The sequence below is a fragment of the Primulina tabacum genome, chromosome 9 (assembly GCF_025594145.1).
Source record: "Primulina tabacum isolate GXHZ01 chromosome 9, ASM2559414v2, whole genome shotgun sequence".
Classification (NCBI taxonomy): domain Eukaryota; kingdom Viridiplantae; phylum Streptophyta; class Magnoliopsida; order Lamiales; family Gesneriaceae; genus Primulina; species Primulina tabacum.
In genome coordinates this window covers 27,538,660-27,559,925 of record NC_134558.1, presented here as the reverse complement: position 1 = coordinate 27,559,925, position 21,266 = coordinate 27,538,660, and the positions used below count along the sequence as shown (strand labels likewise).

Here is a 21,266-nt window from a genome sequence, read left to right as displayed (position 1 = left end):
TATACACTAACCATAACTTACAGTTCTTGTAGGCGGTAACACCCTGATTTTTTTTTTAAGAAAGTACATACGCGCAAATTTTTTTGAACAATGCTGAGTCAAACTAGCTACTAAAAATCAACAATCTTTAATATATAAAATAACCTCATAAACTATAAAATAAAATTATTCAAAGTCATCATCTAAAATAATAAAAACAATTCACCAATAAGTTAACCATCTGACATCTCCATCACATATTAAAATAGTCTTTCACTTAAAAACATTATTTCAAAAATTTAAAAATTCATAAATTCAAATTTAGATGTTGAAATACTAGAATAGCTCGGATAAATGTCTTCCACCATGAACCGCTCGTCCATGCCAACCAGCACCAACTCAGTTATCCTCACATGCATTGACGAAAATTATTGAGCCTAGATGCCCAAGAAATCTTCGGAAATAATAAGTATCATATAATAAAATGAGACATGTATTAAACATTTTTCCTCAGACTTTAACATATAAAAATATATTTTTCCTCACATCATATTTTTATAAACCAACATAACAGTCAAATTATCAACATTTTTTTAAAAACTTCCTCAACCTCATATCCTCAAATTAAAATCTTCAAAAACAAATTTTATGAAATGTGGCTCAGAAAATTTCCTTCAGTTAACATTCATAGTCGCTTGATCAAGCATACAAGGATCCAGGTTTGGTAGAGCAGCACCGACCCTAAAGCCAACGCCCAAAGCCCGTAATAATGGCAAAGCAGCACCGACCCAAAAGCCGACTTCCAAAGCCCGTAATGATGGCAAAACAGTATTGACCAGAAGGTCGATGTCTAGAGCCCATAATGTTGAAAAGCAGCACTGACTCCAACGTCGACGATGTTTACTAACATAACAAGCTTGATGATTATGACAGCTTTCATTCTATGACGAATCAACTGAATTTTGTTGTGCATTTCATGAACAATCTCAGTTCCAGTCAATTGATTTTCACCAAACTCATCTTAACATAGAGGTGATCGACATCTTCGACCATACAAAGCCTTGAAAGGAACCATACGAATAATCACTTGAAAATTGTTATTATAAAAAATTTCCATTAATGGTAAAGCTTCCTGCCAAATTTCCTTGAAATCCATAGCTATGGCTCGAAGTAAATCCTCGAGTATCTGGATTGTACGCTCTATTTGACCATCTATCTGAGGATGGTAAACGGTACTCATCGCCAGTCGTGTACCCTTTTCTTTTTGGAAACTAGTCCGAACATTTGAACTGAATCGAGGATCACGATTTGAGATTACTGCAACTAGAACTTCATGTGGTCTAACTACATTCACTATGTACAAAGCCATTTTATTATACATATAGTTCTTTCATACGGAATAAAATGAGCCGATTTAGACAATCTATCGACGACTACCAAAATGGTATCGAAGTGATGAGTTGTATGAGGCGAGTGAGTGACAAAATTCATAGCCACATGCTCCTAGTTTCACTGAGGTACTTCAAGACTGTGCAACAATCTTCCTGGTCTTATACATTCTTCCTTGACTTGCTGACAAACTATACAACAAGATACAAACTCTAGTCACATCCTTTTCATGTTCTTCTACCTAGACTAAGGTCTTAGAATAAGATACATTTTCCTACTCCATGGTGGATACTATAACGAGTACAATGAGCTTCTTTAACATTGGTTTTATGAAAGTAAGCAATATCAGGAACAACAAATCTTCCATTCAAACAAAGAGAATCATCTGAATGAATTGTGAATCTAGATTGATGTTCTTGAGACACTAACTCATAAGATTTCTGAACTTGATCACCGATTTTTTGAGCTGATTTGACAATCTGAATCAACTTTAGTTCAATAGAAATCTGAGACACACAAATAACATTTCCTTGAATTTTAAAATCCAAACCAGAAGTGCAGATATCCTCACGCCACTGAGAAACATGAATAGAGGATAAATTAATATCAGAAGTTTTACAACTTAAAGTATCAGCAATGATGTTCACTTTTCTTGGATGGTATTGGATCTCACTATCATAATCTTTTAAAAGATCCATCTGAAACCTCTGTATCATATTCACATCTCATTGAGAGAAAAGAAACTTCAAATTTTTATTATCTAAATAAATTACAAATTGCTCGCCAAAGAGTTAATGTCTCCAAATATTGAGTGCAAAGACAATAGCAGCCAATTCCAAGTCATGGATGAATATCTAGATTCATGTGTTTTCAATTGACGAGGACCATATGCTATAACTCGGTTTTATTGCATCATAAAACAACCAAAACCTCGATTTGATGCATCCGTGCAAACAACAAATCCTCCTGAATTACTTGGAATGGTGAGAACTAGTGCAGAAGTAAATCTCTTCTTCAGTTCAACAAAACTTGACATTCATCATACCAAATGAATATCTGATTTATTTCGAGTCAATTGAGCAATATGTTTAACAATATCTGATAAATTTTCAATAAATCTATGGTAATAACCAACTAAACCTATGAACTTCAAATTTCTGGAACGTTAATCGGTCTTGCCCAGTTCAAAACTACTTCCACTTTAGTTGAATCAACAGAAATACCATGCTAAAAGATAACATGGCCTAAAACGACAATTCTATATAACTAGAATTCACACTTGGACAACTTGACATACAACTGCTTATTCTGAAGAATTCGTAAAATTATTGAATAAAAAATAATATCGTCAATGAAATATATCACAAATCGATAAAGATATTTTTCAAACACACGATTCATCAAGTCCATGAACACACCAGCAGTATTGGTCAAACGAAAAAGTCATAACCAGAAATTCAAAATGCTCATATCTTGTGCTAAAAGCTATTTTTGAAACATCTTCTTGTTTAACTCGTACTTGGTGGTATTCGGAATGAAGATCAATATTAGAATATACCAAATTACCTTGCAATTGATTGAATCATCAATATTAAGAAATGGATATTTATTCTTAACAACAGACTTATTTAATTGTCGTAGTCAATGCACGTCCTCATCGAACCATCTTTCTTCTTGACAAATAAAACAGGCACACCCCAAGGTTAAGAACTCGGATGTATATAACATTTACTCAACAACTCTTGTAATTGATCTTTCAATTCTTTCAAATCAATATGAGCTAAGAGGTACGTTGGTTGAGATATGGGTTCAGTTCCTAGCATCAATTCGATATTAAATTTGACTTCTCGCTCTGGTGGAAAGCCAAGAATTTTTTTCGTAAATACGTTAGGAAATTCACAGACAATTGGATTATCAAATATATGTCGCTCATATTTTGAAAGATCAACAATATAGACCAGATAACTTCGTTAACCGAATCTAACAAACAAGTCATTTCAATAGAATATGATGCGATTCTTCAATCACGAAAAGCAATCGCGCTCAAAAATGGAGTCACGCCCTCGATTCGATGAAACAAAGAACGTTGTGTTTTCTCGATCTTTCTGAAACAAGTAACGGTTTGTGATATTCACCTCTAAACTACGAAAATCCTAGCAACAAATGAACCTTCAAAGAACTCGTATTTGACAACCCGAGTGAAGAACAATCGACAAATGCTACAAAGTGTTAAACTTTGATAAGTTTGATTTGAGAAATACACAAAAGTGTATACAAAGCCAAACTTTGAATATGAGAGAAAAATCAATCAATTGTATTAAAAGTCAATGTTAATCGTCTATAATTCGTGTATACAATGTTTATATAAAATAAATACAACAAAATCTCAATCTAGGATTTCATATCTAAAATCTGCACTGCAGCGCTGGTCAAGTAACGCCTAGGCGCTGACGCTACGGTAGATGTAGCACCTAGGCGCCTGTCTGTAGCGCCTAGGCGCTACAACTTCGAATTATGTAGCGCCTAGGCGCTGCGGCGCTTGATCCTTGGCGCTATTCAAGCCTTGTGGCGCTAGTCCATCCACATTGCTCCACACTTAATAGCATTCATATAGCCTTCAAGCTCACTCATATGCATCACGACTCCTTTGATGTTTGGAACCTTGCTTGCAAGCTCCTCTTGATTGCTTATGAATCCATGCAATGCTTCCTCGAATCTCCTTCCCACCATTAGCATGCCATGTCTGATCAGATTCGTATCAGAAGAGATCAAAGGAATTTTGGGTTGAGAACCATGGCCATATAAATTCCATTTAGGAGCAAGATTAGGTAAAAAAGAACTATTCCTCGATTACAGTCAATAGTAGTTCTATTAGCGGTCAGAATATCCATACCAACAATACAATCGAAATCATGAATGGGTAGGACTGTGAGATTTAGATACAACACATTAGCATCATGAAACAACACTGCATTAAACACCACATTATCAGTGATAATCATTTTCTTATCGGAGTAGCAACAGATAAATTGGAATTCATGCTAGTGGTGCATAGATCATGCGAATCGACAAATGTATGAGAAACAAAAGAATGAGATGCTTCAATATCAAATAGTACTCGTGTTGTAAATCCACATAAAGTACATTTACGGGTAATAACATTACCTGGAGCTGCCTGAGCTTCATCCTGAGTCAAAGAAAAGACATGAACAAGTGGTTGATTCTGTGGATGACCACCACAACCTTTGAACTGATGCAAGGGTATGCTAAAATTATGAGAAGAGTGAGATGTTGCTGAAATTATGTTATTGCATACTCCATCAATTGCTTAAACTGTTTTCATGTGTGGTTGAGACAAACTCTACAAAGTGACCTTGTCTGCCACAAATATTTCAAACTCCCTGTACTCCAACACAATGATTACTGTAATGTGTACCCCCACAATGATCATAAAAATGTCCAATATAACGATGTCAACTACGATTCTTAAAACTTGAAGAGCTAGAACCAGATTTCTTAAATTACTTCACTTTGGGGCAAAGTGATGCAGAACCAGATGGATTGAAACTTTGGCTTCCAAACTGATGGTGTTAAGTAGAAACTCAGTTATCACTTCTTTTCAAACTAGCATCAGCTCTCTTAGCTAATTCCAGTGCCTTAGAAAAATTCATTGGTTTCCCATTATAGACAAAATGATGAAAATGTTCATTCAATCCTTCAACAAAACTTTCAACAACAACTACCTGACTAGCAGCAACATGAGGAGCATACATCAACATAACATAAAAAGTATCAACATATTTCTTCAACTGAATTATCTCCCTATTTCAGAATATGGAATTCGGAGGTCTTAGAACTATAGAATGACGGATGACAATAAGTCTCCAGAAACTTCAACTTAAAGATATCCCAATGGAACAATTCTTTGAGCATCTAGAGTAATCAAAGTAGTAGAACACCACATCTTAGCACAGTCCCTCAACTGATGAATAGCTAACTTCAGACGACGCTCATGCAGATACTCGATCAAATCCAAGAGATATTCAATTTCAGAAATCCACAACTCAGGTTTTTCAGCTCCTCCAATACCACTTTTTGTTGAGCCTATTGTTCACGTTCTTTATGTCCATCATCGGAAAAATCAATATCATATTCATCGACATTGAATGAAGGAAACTCGCGCTGCTCAAACCTGGGTGGCGTGATGTCCTTTCCCTTTCCTTTGCCACCCCTACGACTTGATCCGGATCCGACCATTTGTATAAAATGAAATTGAAGTAATTATGAAAATAAATCAACAAGTGACAATAAACAAATAATTGAGACTTAATATTTTGATAATCAAGAAACAATCGAGAATTTGAGATTGAGAGAAAATTATGTGAAAAATATGAAGGGGATTTACATAAAAAATTTCGAACAAAAAAATAAACAAATTGTGAAATGGTCAACCAGCCGGGTCACCTGTCGATCTGGGCCGACCAGCTGGTCGACCATTGCACAACGGCCACGTCATTGATCAACAGCCACAAAATCGTGGCAAATGATTTCAAACGATTTTTTTAAATAAAAAGATCGTTATATGGTCACATGTGGCAGTAGATCTTCAACGGTCACTTGATCAATACGGTCACATGTGGCAGTAGATCTTCAACGGTCACTTGATCAATAAATATAACAAAAATTGATCGACCAGCCAGGTCAAACACATCCAACCCGACTGGTCAACGGGTTTTACACCCGTAAACCATGACCGAACTGCCTTAAGATGTTTCTGGTCACGGTTTTGGGTCAAACCCATTGACCCGATTAATCGGACCGTTTACCATGACCATTGGCCAGGTCTAATCGTATATGTAGTCAGGGTTTACTTAAATCAACCATAGACACATTTTTTTGTTTTATTTTTTATTGGACAAATATATACTCATATAGGTCATTAATGTGGCAAAAAAATGTTTTAAACTTTTAAATGTGATATATATATATATATATATATATATGATATTATTAATTGATTCAATGTTAATCTATTAATTAGTTTAGATTCTAACCTACACAAAAAAATTATTTAACATAATAATTGTCATATAAAGTAATTACACACTTGGGGCACATGTAATAATTTTTATGAAGGGAGAACTCGAGGAAAAATCCTATTTTTAATTGCATTTTAGTCTTTGTGTAGTGAAAATGTATTTGCTATGTTTGAGTAGGGATATAGTTCCCATAGATATAAATAACTACACATATTTACCCCTAAAGACATTGGTATTACCTACTTTACCATCACTATTAGACACCGTTTAAAAAGTTAAAAATATGATATTAATGTTGGGGTAAATAATCTAATATAATAAAAAATTATTTAATTGATTTGATTGATTAAATTTGAGATAAGATGATACATTGTTATTTTGTCTTTTCAATAATTACAAAATATTAATAATTCTATTTATTAAAATTAATATTGTAATTTAAATCTAATTATTTGATTGATATAATATAAACAATTAATGATTTGATTGATGTACGATAAATAAATTCAAGGATGAATAAATAATACGACAAAGTAAAAATGAAAATAAATAAATTATCAACTTATTAATATATACCAATTGAAACATTGCATTAAAGTATTATGAGCTTGGCATCTTATATTTAAACCAATATTTTCGTAATCGCATCGATGATTGAACAAGCCTACTTTATAAATATCGGTCAATCGATCTGACCATTCAACCAGACAGTCGGATTGAAAAACACTTATATCTTATAAAATAATAATATAATATATTTAAAAAATATTTTAAATTATAAAAATCTTATATATATATAATTTATATATAATTAATAAAATATATTTATCAACTTTAAAATCTAAACAACATATATAATCAAATATAAATATATTTATAAATTTTTTTAAAAATAAATTAAAAAAATCTCTAATACTAATTAATAATTTTAACAAAAATTTAAAACCAAATAATTATATATATAAATAAAAATAAAATTTTAAATATAAGAAATATTTTTTTTAAAAATAATAATTGAATATATATTGTTTCAATTAACTTGTTAAAATCCCAATTCCTGAAAAAGAAATAAATTGACTCGAGGAAGCAACACCCGTTCAGTTGGCACCACGTGTTCTTTTGTATAAGAACCCCAGTTGGGACTCTCCAACTCCCCTTCCCCGACTAGATCCCGTCCCAATTTCCGCACCAATCACTCGCTAAATCCCACGTTTTTCCTGAGACTTCAGTTGAATTCCTTGTGCAGGGGCGATTATTGTCGGATTCTTCTCCCAAATACTCCAATTCTCGTCTCTGATTGACCGAGGTATGCGGGGATTACTCGTTTCTTGATTCGTTGAAGATTTGTTGTGTTGGGTTTGTGTTTTCGTGATTTTGGAGTGTAATCTTCCTGCACTGTTGGGCTTGTGTTGCATTTCTTGTTTCTTTGGGTTTTCCCTGTTTCGAATTAGGGTTTCGGTTCCTGGGTTAGTTTTTTTTTTTTTTATATTTTTTTAATAAAAACTTCCAATAAGCCGGGTTTAGGCTCACCCTTACTTGTTTATTAAAGAAATTGAACAAAAAAGTGACTAGGCCAAGAGATTCTTGAGGTGTGTTTCTGGTATGTTGAATTTCTGTGATGATAATCTCGTTTTGAGTAAATATAGTTTTGAATGTTTTAGGTCTTCAATTGTGATGTTTTGAACTTGTACTAATGGATAACAATGTCATCGAAGTGAAATTTTTTATTTGGTTTTGGATTTCCCCCCCAATTATTAAACTGCATAAGGTGGAATCCGTCATGGTATTTTATTTAGTTTGTGGAAATTATTTAAATTGCTAATTGTTTGGAATTAGTTTGGGGGATGGGTCAAATAGACGGTTAATATATAGATGCGGTTGAAAGCTACAGATTTAATTACAAATTTGGTGGCTTCCATTGATTAAAATGAAAGCTCCCAAGCTATCTTTTACAAATAGGTGCTATTTGGCTAAAAAGATTGTACTGTTGACCTGATGAGCTTCAAACTTTTCATGAAGAACCAGTAGTGGTGGAAAAGATTTCTTTAATGAGCTACATAGCATACTATTTTGAGTAAATAAGTCCTATCAAATAATAGATAAGAGTAAAAAATTGAAGATTTTGATTGAAAGTAAATATTTGTGTGATGTGAATAGTACTGGAAAGGTAAAGAACTGAATAAATCAAAATGGAAGAATTTGATTGAAAGTAAATATTTGTGTGATGAGAATAGTATTGGAAAGGTAAAGAACTGAATAAATCTCGGGCTACGAGCATGGGATTAGGTTGTATATCTACCCAGTTTCCTACATGACATGCAAATTAAGATGAGGAAATATGTTTTCGAAGTGAAGGATTAGGATACCTTATTAAACTTTAAACTTCACGTTTCCCTCCTTACTACTAAATCTGATTAAAGGGGAAGGAGAAAGTGTAACTGTACACAGCCCCTGGCCCCACTAAAATGGCCATTGTGGAAACCATATTTGTCTCGGCCAATTTTTTTAATCATTCTAATTGTGGTATCATGATGAGTTCCAAATTATAGTTTTTTGTGGTGGCTGCGCAGTAGCATTTCACGTTTCATGCTTAACTACTTGATATATGCATAATTGAATTGGCTTTTTATGACCTGTGCTTATATTAACAGACTCTTTTCATCTCTTATATCTCAAGGTGGTTGGTGGTTCTTCAGTTGTGGTGCATGAGTAAGATCGAAATTTGCAAGTACCCCTTAAGAGTTGAGGTATGTTAATAATTCTTTGTGTCACATGTGTACACACGCTTATGTAGTACCGTATTTGTCTAAATAATTATTGGAACCCTCACCTCTTCAAACTAAATGAGAAAGAATAGATATGGAAACAAAAGCGCTTGTGCGTAACACTTTTTCTCGACGTAATCCTTTGACCACCATTTTTATTTTCACACTATTTGTTATAACCTTTTTTTTTTTTGCTTTATAACCATTTGACTTTAATTCCACTCCCACTGATTCTAACCAAATTTTCTAGGCTAGTGACTGTACCATATGGCCAGGTTAATACTTTTTCCATTTCTTTATATGTTGACAACCATCTTATTTTGTACCAGTGTTTAGCATTTTTATTCTTTGGGATCCATTATTTCAACTTTAATTATTCTTCTAGTTTTCACTTTTTTGACACAGTATCCATTTTTTCCCTTGTCATAGTTCTTTAACTGAACATGTCTCTAAACAATGTCATTGTCAATCCCGTGTTAGTATGGGAACTTAACCTGGAACGGAAACTTAACGATATTGGTCTTAAGTTTTAATGTTTTTTTCTTTGATTTTCTTTGCTTTCATGACATTACTTTGTACAATTGCAAAGAAATTGAGATGCAGTAGGTTCTTAGGTTTAACAGTTTTTATTATTATTTCCAGTACAATCCCTGGCAGTAATGTGCTACTACCGTATAAGACACTGATATATGGATCCTGATTTTAACAAGTTTGGAAGAGGTAAGACTTGAAGAATATACATGCTTATATCACGTGAGTTGGTTTGGAACTTTTTCTTGTTCATTCTCCTCGATTACCTGTTTACAGGAATTCATATCAAATAAATGATTAATTGAATTTTCATTCATAGGTCATTTGAAATTAAGAGGAGTCTTTGTTGGATAGATGCTAGTTGAATTTGATAAATATATGAGCCTCAAAGTTAATGTTTACGATCTTATTGTCATTCCTAGATGTCAGTTTATCAAAATCCTTACATTTCTTATTTTAAAATTGAGACCCTATCCCTATCAATTGCAGAGAGATCCTATCAAATTGTAGAGGAATGAAATCTATGGCAACATGCTTTTTGGTATTCATGTAGAGCGAGCTTGTGATAAATAATATGTTCTTTTGTAGGAAGTTTGTTTTTTGAGAATGAGAGGCGGTATATGAAAGTCATGGTCGGGGGGTGGTTTAAACTTTATAAGACCCAAGTATTGCGGATGGAAATGATTGTTTCATTTTCTTTCCCAGCATGGAATCATTTTTAAGATCATAAAGAAGTAACTGTGATACTTGTTTACAATCAGAAAATGTGCCTTTTTTTTCTATTTCTAGAGTTTCAAGTGCTTTCCGATATCTAATTCCTTGAAAGTCATTGAGCCAAAGATGCTTATGTTGTGGCATCTTTCTAATGGCTTTAATATTCTTTTCAACAAAAGGATTATTGAAAGCAGTCTGAATTCTTCAGCAATATATTTTAGATTTGAAATTGTTTCAAATCATCATGTTTTGATATATTTAATTAACATGTGTACCTATTCATTGAATTAGGGCCTAGAGAACTCACAGGTGCTGTGGATCTTGTAAGTCATTACAAGTTGTTGCCACACTATGATTTCTTCTGCAAAAGGCCGCTTCCGGTGTCAATTTCAGATAGTCACTACCTCCATAACGTGGTTGGAGATACAGAAATCAGAAAAGGGGAGGGGATGCAATTGGGCCAGCTCATTCAAGATGAATCTTCATCAAAGGATTCTAAGACACGAATACAACCTTTTGACTTAGATGTTCTTAGGGAAGCCTTTCTGCTAAGGGACACAACTCGTGTTGATCTTTCTTCTGTGAGTACTTATGAGCATTGCAGCTATAAAATTTTATTGGACTGCTTGATTGTGGTCCTTTAGCTTTTCCGACTTGAATAAAAAATTGAGCTCATTAACTGTATCCCTTTTATTTTACCTTCTGTTAATATGCATTTTGTATTGGGAAAACTAATCTGTCTGTTTGTAATGTTTTGTAGTCGGATAAAGGTACTCCTACAATTCCTGGTAAATCTAAAAATGAGCCTAAAGACAAGGAGAAGAAGCACAAAAAGCATAAGGACAAAGACAAGGAGAAAGATAAAGAGCACAAGAAGCATAAACATCGGCATAAAGATCGGAGTAAAGATAAAGACAAGGAGAAGAAAAAAGATAAAACTGCCCATCATGATTCTGGCAATGATCACTCAAAAAGACACCATGAGAAGGTCAGAAAAACTGTTTTCTTGACTAGCTGCTTTGGATTTTCAGGCAAAATGTTCTTTAGAAACTTGGCTGTAACATGCATATTTTTTGGAGTGAAATTTATTTATTGTTATGTGGCAGAAACCTTGGTTGAATTCTTTGCAGTTTGCTGATCCAGGCCTTTCTATAAGCTTTTTTTTTGTTTCTTTGTGAATGACTTTAACTGGTTACTGCCTGAATGCACGTTCTCATTTCAGAAGAGAAAGCAAGAAGGGGACGAAGAGAATGACATTCATAAGCACAAGAAGAGTAAGGTAACAAAAGGACAAATAGTCTGATCTCCTTTCTGTTGGGTGTTTTTTCTCATGTTGCAGAATAAAAGTCATTTCTATTGTAGTTCGCCTTATATTTTTGCTGTTGAATTTTACAGCACAAAAGCTTAAAGATAGATGAAACAGGAGCTGTGAAAGCGGCAGGCTGAAAAATGGTGTATGGTCTTTAAGTTTTGTCATCAGATGTTGCAGTTGAGAATTTGTGCTATCTTTGCTTACCTTATTGTAATTAGCTGAGGTACAGAGTCACTTTATTAATTTTCCCATTGTGTTTTATCTTATTCATTGCTGATATGGGGCTTCAGTTTAGGGATCAAATGAGAGCTCTTAAGGCCTCTTATGTTGATTTATACATGAGGTGGTTCAATTCGCTCTGCTATCTTTGCTAAATCGTTGAACCCACACGGAAACTCAGTTGCCCTGAAATTCTGCCATTTTCCTATTAACAATGAAGAAACTTTCTGCTTTTGCAGATCCTTCGTCTGATATAACTTAGATAAGCCCCTTTAAGTAACTTAGTTACTCGATCTGATTATATTATATGGTACATAGGCCTAAATAGTGTAGAAAGTGAATCTCGATCTATGTACCTCTGGCTACATTTAGAGTGTATTTTGTGACTCGGGGATTAGTCTAGATAGAAGTTCAAAATTTTAGGCATCATGACTACAGGGTACCCTATATTTGTAGTCTTAATCTACCTCTCTCTGGTTCTTAACTATGTTTGCATTTCTCTTTCAATGCAGAGCTTTATTTGGACCTACTAATGTTTTACCAAGGTGGTGAATTCACTTGCTGAAGTTTACCAAATGTTGAAGACGATTTGTTCTTGTATTAATCATCAAGCAAGAGCTCTCATATTCATGTAACGATTATAGAAAGACTTAGAATTCATTATTTGGCTTTTAGGTGTGCACTAGGAATCAAGATTAAGTAGGTTGAGATGTTTGTGTACGATTCTATGGTAGTTGAACTGCGGATAACATATACTTCGTGAAAGGGTATTATTTGTCTGATCGCACATTTTAGGCCGGGGTTTGGTTAGAGAGAGTCTGGTATATTTTGGTGGTTTGACATGATATTGTAAATTTTGTAGATTGTGCTCTAAGTAGTTCTGCTGATACTTACATTTCCTCAGCATCTTTGTATTCGGATTGACCATATGATAGCCAAGACTGCTGCTAATTTTCTTTGCATAACCAATCTATAGAGCGAATTAATGGCGCTAGCTAGTGTCATACCGTGTATTTTATATGGCGTCGGACTTTGAAGCCGGTGGAAAGTTGCCCTCCCAGTAGAACCCCAAGGAGGGATTTTTGTGTTTGGCTTATTTTGAACTAAAAATTTAGAAAAAGTGTGGTAGCAACATGGAAAAGCAAATTAAATACTCGAATAATTGGTAGAAAAAGTATAGAGGAAAATATGATTGTTTTGTATAATTATTGTGTTTTCAATGTTTAAACTGAAGCGGGCGATGTTTGTTGCAGTAAATGGTAATTTCCATTTTGTTAACAATAGAGCCGTATTCTTAAGGGAAGATTTTGAGTTGCAGATCTGGTCAATTTTATTTAGTTTATTAAAGAAAGTCTTATGTCGTGTAAAATTAATTGGTCAACGAGGCATTATTGTGTGGACACAAACGATTTTAATATTTTATAATTAAAAAACTTAAATTATGTGTTTGGACAAAATTTTTGTAAAAGGTTTATGAAAATGTTTTTTAAAGTTTTTCTTTTAAAGAATAATTAAAAGGTATTTTTTTTATGTTTTTAAAATATAAAACACGGTAAAATGAATTGCAAACAAGAAAAATGAGAGAAAAAAATATGATAAAATTTTTTTATAGAATACTTATCCAAATATTTTTTAGATTATTTTTAATTATAAAAAAGTTTTTATAAAATAGTTTTTCAAAAACAAATTTATTATTAAAACAACTTTTAAAATCTTTTATATATGGTTAAAAAAATCACTTTTACAAAAACATTTTAAAAGTAATCTTGTCTCATCAAGATTCCTAGATTTGCCCCAACTCGAGAACACTTTTTTCCTAAGCAGTTTATCTTAATTTTTTTTTTTTAAAAAAGGGACTTTTCATCCACACACACACACTCAAAATGTCATTTAAAATGCCAATGTTATTTATGTTGAAATGAAATGAAGTCCGAAACCGTGACCAGAACTATTTACAGGCATTAAGACAGTTCCACTCATTAAGCTCTAACAATCAATCTCAAGCCACAGATGAAGATGAGTAACTTGGGCTGCAGGGTCACTCTTCAGAGTAATGGCTTTTTGCTCAGAACCTTATCTAATTAGTGAATTCTGGTGTTCCTACAAAGAGTCTTACAGTGTAGTTTATATTATGAATATCAGCCATTACTCCATTATTCTCTCTGATACAAGAAATTCCAAGTTCATCAATTGACTTGAGCTGTTCCTCTGTAATACTGAGTGTCCACATTGAAGCATTCATTGATGGGGCCACAAAGATGGGCTTAGTATAGTCCCACGCACGTACAATGCTAGTCAACAAGTTGTCACACAATCCCCCAGCAATCTACACATGTGGATTACATATTATGTCTAATTAAAGGCAGTAGCACAATGCATAATAAGTTGTACTAGATTTTAAGATGTTTATTTTAATGTGCAGGTTGCTGATACATGCTGCTGGCGCATGTTATTAGAAACACGATGCACAATAAGGAACATAGTTACTCATCGGCTCAAAGTGAAAGAAAAGTCGAGCACCTTATTATGTTAAGTCGCCACTACAAAAAAACCTTACAACTTGAGAACTTCTCATAACTATGTGGTAGAACACATGATCCGTGACACATAAATTTTAGAATATGATCGGTCACTCTATGCATCCTATACTAACAATATTTGAAATATCAATGTTAATTAGAAGCACATGTTCTATTAAATTCATTTACCTTAGCAAGCGTATTGGCAGACAAAGGAGCGATTACCATGATATCAGCCCACTCACGAAGCTCAATGTGTAGCACAGTATCGTCTTTTTTCTTCCAGTTGGACCATTCATGCTCGTCAGTATAAAGAGGGACGTCCCTGGGAAATGCTTTCATGTCCATAAAATACAGTGATGCCTGAGTGACAACAGCTTTAATCTCTGCCCATAGACGGAATTGTTGGCAAAGAATAGCAAATTTCACCGCTGTCACGCTCCTCCCACAGGCGGCAAGCAGTACATGAGGTCTTCTTGTAGTCTTGTTAATTTGTACTGTCTTTTTTTCTGCATTTGCAGGTTGTGGATGAGCCATAAGCTATTCAGGGCCAGTTAACAAAAATCCCAGTAGATCACTGACGATCTGAATCACAAAGCGAAGCAGATTAAAGAAAATGAAGTATGGCTCTTGACCAAACAATGAACCTAAAGGAAGATATGTTCAAAGAAGTAGCTAGCTTGTTCGCGTCTCATGTAGCACAAAATTTAACTTCTTCCCGGTGCTGTTTTCCCGAATTGCTCATAAACCTGCTCACAACTCCCACTGCATGTGCTATGTCTGGTGTTGTGCATACCATTGCATAATGAGGCTTCCGACAGCAGAAGCATAAGAAACTTTGTTCACATAAGCCTGCTCCTGCTCCGACGATGGTATTTGTGCTTTGGTTAGTTTAAAATGACTAGTCGAAAGAGTACTCACACGTTAAGCTTCATCCATTTTAAATCTGCTAATCAAATTTTTCATGTACTCTTTTTAAGATAACTTCAAGATTTCATTCACTCGGTCACTTAAGATCCTCATTCCAATGATATGCTTTGCAGCACCCAAATCCTTCATAACAATTTTTTTTGATAACTTTTTCTTGAGTTATCAATCTCCTCCAGAGCTACCAATATATCATCTACATATAACATTAAAATGATAAGAACCATCAAAGTTCTTTACATAACAACAGTGATCAGCCTGACACATCAGGAAACTATTATTACTCATGAATCCATCAAACTTCTTGTACCATTGTCTTGGATCTTGTTTGAGACCATACGAGTTTTTCTGAAGTTTGCACACCATTTTCTCTTTTCCTCATACTTCAAAGCCCTGTGGCTGCATCATTTAAATTTCTTCATCTAGGTCAACATGAATAAATGCAGTCTTTATATCTAACTATTCCATATGTAAATTTTTTTTTGCCACTAATCCAAGTACAGTTTCTTTTCTAATAGTGGTTAGCTTAATCAATGGAGAGAAAATCTCAATGTAATCAATGCCTTCCTTTTGTTGATAACCTTTTACAACAACTCTTGCATTGTACCGCTTGCTATCATCATGTTCTTTTAGTCGGTACACCCACTTGTTATGTAATTCCTTTTTGTCTTGCGGAAGTTCTGTCAACTTCCACGTCTGGTTGGATGATAGTGAATTCATCTCATCTTTCATGGCTAACTCCCACTTAGTTGAGTCATCATTTTTCATTGTCTCTTTATAGGTATCTCATTCACTTTTGTCTGTCAGCAGAATATAGTGAAGTGCAAGAGAATATCTCTGAAGTGTTCTAATTTTTCTCGAAGATAATCTAAATTCAATTACCGGAGTTTGTGGGTCATCATCTTGTACAATATCTTCTTCTTCTTCCTAATGCATGCTTTTTGATTCATTTAAAGGAATATTTGTCAATGGCACTTCCTAAATCTTCTTGATTTCAGGACATTCATCTCCAGCTCCAATGTCTGACATGTCCTTGTAAAGAACTTGTTATTGGAGAGTACATCTATGCTCCTCATGATTTTCTGGTTTTGTTTATCCCAGAAACGATAACCAAACTCATTATCTTCATAATCAATAAAGAAACACTTCTTTGATTTTGGATCAAGTTTTTTTTATACTTGGTGAATCAATATGAACATATGATAAACAACCAAACACTTTCAAGAAAGAAATGTTTATTTCTTTGCCGCTCTATACCTCTTCAGGTGTTCTGCATTTAAGCGGTACCGAAGGTCCTTTGTTGATCATATATGCTACAGTGTTAACATCATCATTCCAGAATGATTTCGGTAATCCAGAATGTAATCTAATGCCACTAGCACGTTCATTCAGAATCATGTTCATCCTTTTAGCTACATCATTCTGTTGACGTGTACCAGGAATGGTTTTCTCTATTTTGATCTCGTTCTGTGCACAATATTTTTTGAACTCGTCATCTTCATATTATCCACAATTATCAAACCGTAAGTACTTCACTTTCAAGTTTGTCTCATTATCAATCATAACTTTCCATTTTTAATGATCTTATAAACATTAGAGTTGGTTTTCAGAAAATAAACCCAAACTTTCTGTCTCAAATCTTCGATAAATGTGATATATTATCTTGAGCCTCCAAGGGATATTACAGGAGATTGTCCCCATACATCAATATGAACCAGCTCCAATTTTGCTGTTTTTAGTTCTCTACCGTCTTTTGACAAACTAACATTTTTTTTTGTTTTCCAAATACACATCTTTCACATAGTTTGTGTTCAACGATCTTTAAATCTGATAGCTTCCCGTTTGACAATTTTAAATAAAATATAACAAGATAAATAATAAAAATCTTGGATAACCTATTACATTTATAATTCGATGGATTTATAACAGTAACCATATGATTGCTACAGGAAAACATAGGGAAAAGTAAACCTTTGCCAACAAAGAAAAGTTGCAATTTTTTTTAATGGGTCACTCAGAAAACGCGTTTTTAGTTTAGGGTTGTGAGAACGTGCAAACTGCATTAAATTGGTTTTCGGTGGAAATTGACAGCAGAAAGCTGGCGGAGGAAAAGTGGGTAGGAGATCTTCTTCAGCAACAAAAGCAAATTTTCATTTGGAAGGGCCGGGCCGGATATATCCTTCAATTGGGCTTTTGGAGCCCGATAATGCTCATTTAAAAGTCCCAACAGACCAACACACAATTTTGATAATAATCTCAATTTAAAATAAAAATTTATGTGACAATTTGATAATTAACTGAATATTTTATATTAAAACATAGAAAGAATATTACTACAAGTTTAGCATAAACTCAATTTTTTTTCTATGAAATTTTTTGAGCTAGCATGGACGACCGGTTTAGGGTTATTTTTCTTTTAGAAAAATCATGCCAGATTTTCCCATAGAAAACATGACTCTCCGCTTTGTTAAGTTGAATGTACGTTCGTAGTTTTTTTGGAAAAAACTCGTCTTGTTTTATAAACAAGCCACCATTGAACTTGCTACCGAGTACTGGTTCATTGATTATTTTTTTAAAGATGGAAATTGATTCCACCAGTTGGATTGTTGGAATCAACTTGATAACTCCGACCACACCGTGAATGTGATTAATCATAAATTGTTGAACAACCAAAAAATAATATATTTTTAAATCAGGGGTTAAAATGCAATATTTAGCAAAAAATTCCAAGAACAGGTGGCCAGACAGCAAGACAGCCCATTAGTATTCATGAACAACGGCTATATTCCAGTGCTTCCCTCATTCAAACCATATAATATATATGAACAACACACAACGGTTCATTTTCCAAAAGATCACCATTTCAGAACTCTCAACCAAAACCAGACCAATCTAGTATGGAAAACGTGAATCCCAACATCGGGAGAGTCCAGCATGTACCGAAATCATCCTCGGACCGACTTCTCACCAAGTTCGCGGAGGTGGGTTCGTTACCAAAGCCCAAAGTTTCGGGTAAAAAGATGGAGCTTATAAGATTGAAAAAGAACATCACGACTGCTTCAGCACCAGCTGATCAGAGGAACACACTTCTTCCTCCCCGGAAACCAGTGACCTTCTTTCGTCGATTCGGAGCCGTGGGTAAGTGCAAGATGAGGTTGAGGGAGCTCAAAACCAAATCCATAGTCGCTGCACTCGAAAAGGTATCGAGTTAAATCCATATATACTCTCGCGCTTAAGAGAACCTCTTCTATTTTTCGGTGTTGGTCTGGTGATGAAAACTGAATATTCTTTGGTACTTTTATTGGTCTGATGTTGTCTGAATTGGTCTTTTCTTTTTTCTCGGATCAGTTGTCTGAATTGGTTTTTTGATCATATTATTAATTTGTACGTGTTCTTTTCATCTGACATTTGTTTCAAATTCAATTTTGACCAAAGGCCAGACGAATCTAATATATTAAATTTCTTTGAACCCCGGCCTCGAAATGGGTCCGAATTACTTACTTTGAGCAGACATGGCATAGTAGCGTGGAAGGAGCTTCGAGGGTGTTGATGGAGAAGCATTACAACCGCCACAAACGCCTTGTCAGCGACTTGTACTGATCCAGAATTGGAGACTAGTTTTATGGACAGAAAAAGCAGCCAAACACGCCTTGTTTTTTTGTTTATTTAGATCAATAAATAATTCTTTAATTTTTTGTGGATTTGTTATTTAAAACAAAAATTTATAAACATCAATTTTTTTAGGCCATAATCAAATTTTGTTGTAATGATATGATTAAAAGCTGTTAGTTTATGTCAGGATCGAAGATGTGTTTAGAGGAAGTGAATAAACACTTTAAATAAGACCGATTTTCCTAATTCTTAAAAACGGTTGGACCACAAATAGTATGGAAAACGGTCTGAGGGTTTTTATGATACTTTTACACTCAAATATAAACAAACAATAAAATAAATAAGTGCAGTAAATGAAACACAAGAATTTTTATGGATGTTCGGACATTCAAACTCCTAAGTCAACCCTTCTTTCTCTTAGGAAGGATTTTACTAGAAAACTTTGGTTTTGCAAATTTTTGTAACAACTCGCTTCAATCTTAAGACTTATCCACTGCCTATAATGTGAGACAACAAATATCACAACCAATACAATACAAAATATATTGAAAGAATGAATCATTAGATTCAAGTTATCGAGCAACTCCTGAAACGGTCTAGACAGAAAATGGTTGAATAGTTGACAGAAACCCTAGTTGAGCCTTAATGATTTGAATGATGTTTTCTGAAGAGACGGGCGTTTAGCATTTGTTGGTATGAGTGTGAAGGGTGCTTAGAAAATTTTCAAAAAATACAAACTTGAAAAATTGCTTCGAATGTATGTCAAATCATGTTATGTCGATAGAAACTTTTCTTTGCATCTTTATAGTACTCTTTTCATTTGCCCATTGAACGTTTTTCAAAATCAAAATGAATATGAACCGTTTCTACCTCGAATAAAGTTAAGTATAATAACTGTTGCTGCCAAAAAGGTTCACTCAAAGGGAAGGGATAGACTTTGGTGAAACATTTTCACCTGTTGTAAAACAAACTTCCATAATAATAGTTTTGGTAATTGTTACGCAACTAGATATGGAAATGGGCCAAATGAATGTTAAGACTATTTTCTTAAATGGTGAACTCCAAGAAACCATTTACATGAAGCTGTAGGATGATTTTGGTCAAGGAAAACTTGGACAAGTCTGTCAACTAAAAAGGTCACTCTATGGGTGTAAGGCCCGAGATTTTATTACTGTAATCTGAGATTAATTTGAAATGATTTATTTATTAATTAAGATGATTATGAACGGAACGGATCAGACCGGGAGAACCAAAAGAAGATTTGACATGAAGTACAAGAAGAGTCCCCCGCGCACATGCGCGACAGGTATCGGCGCACATGCGTGAAGATTACAGAAGCTATGACGCACATGCGCGAAGAAATGCGCGCATATGCGCGACACGTCCAGAAACATTGGCGCACATGAGCGAGATAATGCGCGCATATGCGCGACACCTCCAGAGACTTAGGCGCACATGCACGAGATGAAGCGCGCATATGCGCGAGTATTGAAATGCCGAGACAGTAGGTCTTGCGCATATGCGCAAGTAGAGGACGCGCATATGCGCGAGCTGATAAATATGCGGACAGAGCTCTCGGCGCATATGCGCGGCACTTGGGCGCGCATATGCGCGAATCATGCAGAGCGAAAGGATGCCACTTGCCCTTTTACATGTGCAAGAAAATCCCTACGCCTTTTGTGAGAAATTCGTCTGTCCGATTTTAAATCCGACTTCGGTACTGAGTTCCTATCGACGCAAGCTACAACTGGACGTAAGTTTTGTTACGTTTAGACATGATTTGAAATTATGATATTGTAAGAATTGAATATGAATCAGATATGATGTTCATGCTACAGTAGGCATTGTATAATTGAAGTCAGATTAAAGAATAGACTGGTTATACAATTATTATGAATTTCAGAGTTGATTTAGTTGAGATTCTATATCAGAGTTGTATTATTATTCAGATTATGAATTGTACTGATACTGATTATGACTTCTGATATTATATCTGTGATGTTGAGATTGACGGAGTTATCAAGACTGTAGTATTATGCCGTCGAAACACCAATTGATTGATATTGATCAGATTCAGTATTGATTGAGATTATATTGTTATGTCATTGACATTAATCAGATTGTGTTTGATTTGAGTATTGATCAGAACAGGTTTTGAACTGAGTTATATACTGATATTGTATTTATGCGATCGTCATTGTCCGACTCGGTATGGACAGATTGAAATACAAGACTTCGTCTTCATCAGACCGAGAAGAGA

The 21,266-nt window shown here is 34.4% G+C and overlaps 3 protein-coding genes and 1 long non-coding RNA gene across 5 annotated transcripts; 2 read left to right on the top strand and 2 right to left on the bottom strand.

Annotated features, from left to right (window-relative positions):
* Positions 1-653: 653 nt before the first annotated feature.
* LOC142504348 (uncharacterized) lies at positions 654-2,084 on the bottom strand. The gene is made up of 2 exons (XM_075617227.1): positions 1,637-2,084; positions 654-829 (listed from the first exon to the last, which is right to left on the bottom strand). The coding sequence occupies exons 1-2, from the start codon at positions 2,082-2,084 to the stop codon at positions 654-656; spliced, it is 624 nt and encodes a 207-aa protein (XP_075473342.1).
* Positions 2,085-7,479: 5,395 nt separating this feature from the next.
* On the top strand, positions 7,480-12,851 carry LOC142555075 (mediator of RNA polymerase II transcription subunit 19a-like). Of its 2 annotated transcripts, none has more exons than XM_075665735.1 (8): positions 7,480-7,713; positions 9,085-9,154; positions 9,815-9,892; positions 10,709-10,998; positions 11,178-11,405; positions 11,640-11,696; positions 11,813-11,952; positions 12,461-12,851. In XM_075665735.1, the coding sequence occupies exons 3-7, from the start codon at positions 9,862-9,864 to the stop codon at positions 11,861-11,863; spliced, it is 657 nt and encodes a 218-aa protein (XP_075521850.1). In that variant the 5' UTR covers positions 7,480-7,713; positions 9,085-9,154; positions 9,815-9,861; the 3' UTR covers positions 11,864-11,952; positions 12,461-12,851. The 2 variants fall into 2 exon arrangements, with proteins under 2 accessions (XP_075521850.1, XP_075521851.1); XM_075665736.1 differs by having other exon boundaries at positions 9,059-9,154.
* A 1,005-nt stretch (positions 12,852-13,856) lies between these two features.
* On the bottom strand, positions 13,857-15,150 carry LOC142556488 (phosphopantothenoylcysteine decarboxylase HAL3a-like). The gene is made up of 2 exons (XM_075667941.1): positions 14,657-15,150; positions 13,857-14,274 (listed from the first exon to the last, which is right to left on the bottom strand). The coding sequence occupies exons 1-2, from the start codon at positions 15,002-15,004 to the stop codon at positions 14,026-14,028; spliced, it is 597 nt and encodes a 198-aa protein (XP_075524056.1). The 5' UTR covers positions 15,005-15,150; the 3' UTR covers positions 13,857-14,025.
* A 3,092-nt stretch (positions 15,151-18,242) lies between these two features.
* On the top strand, positions 18,243-19,086 carry LOC142556492 (uncharacterized). Its single transcript, XR_012822637.1, has 2 exons — positions 18,243-18,594; positions 18,905-19,086. It is a non-coding gene; the product is annotated as an uncharacterized LOC142556492 (long non-coding RNA).
* The last annotated feature ends 2,180 nt before the right edge of the window (positions 19,087-21,266 follow it).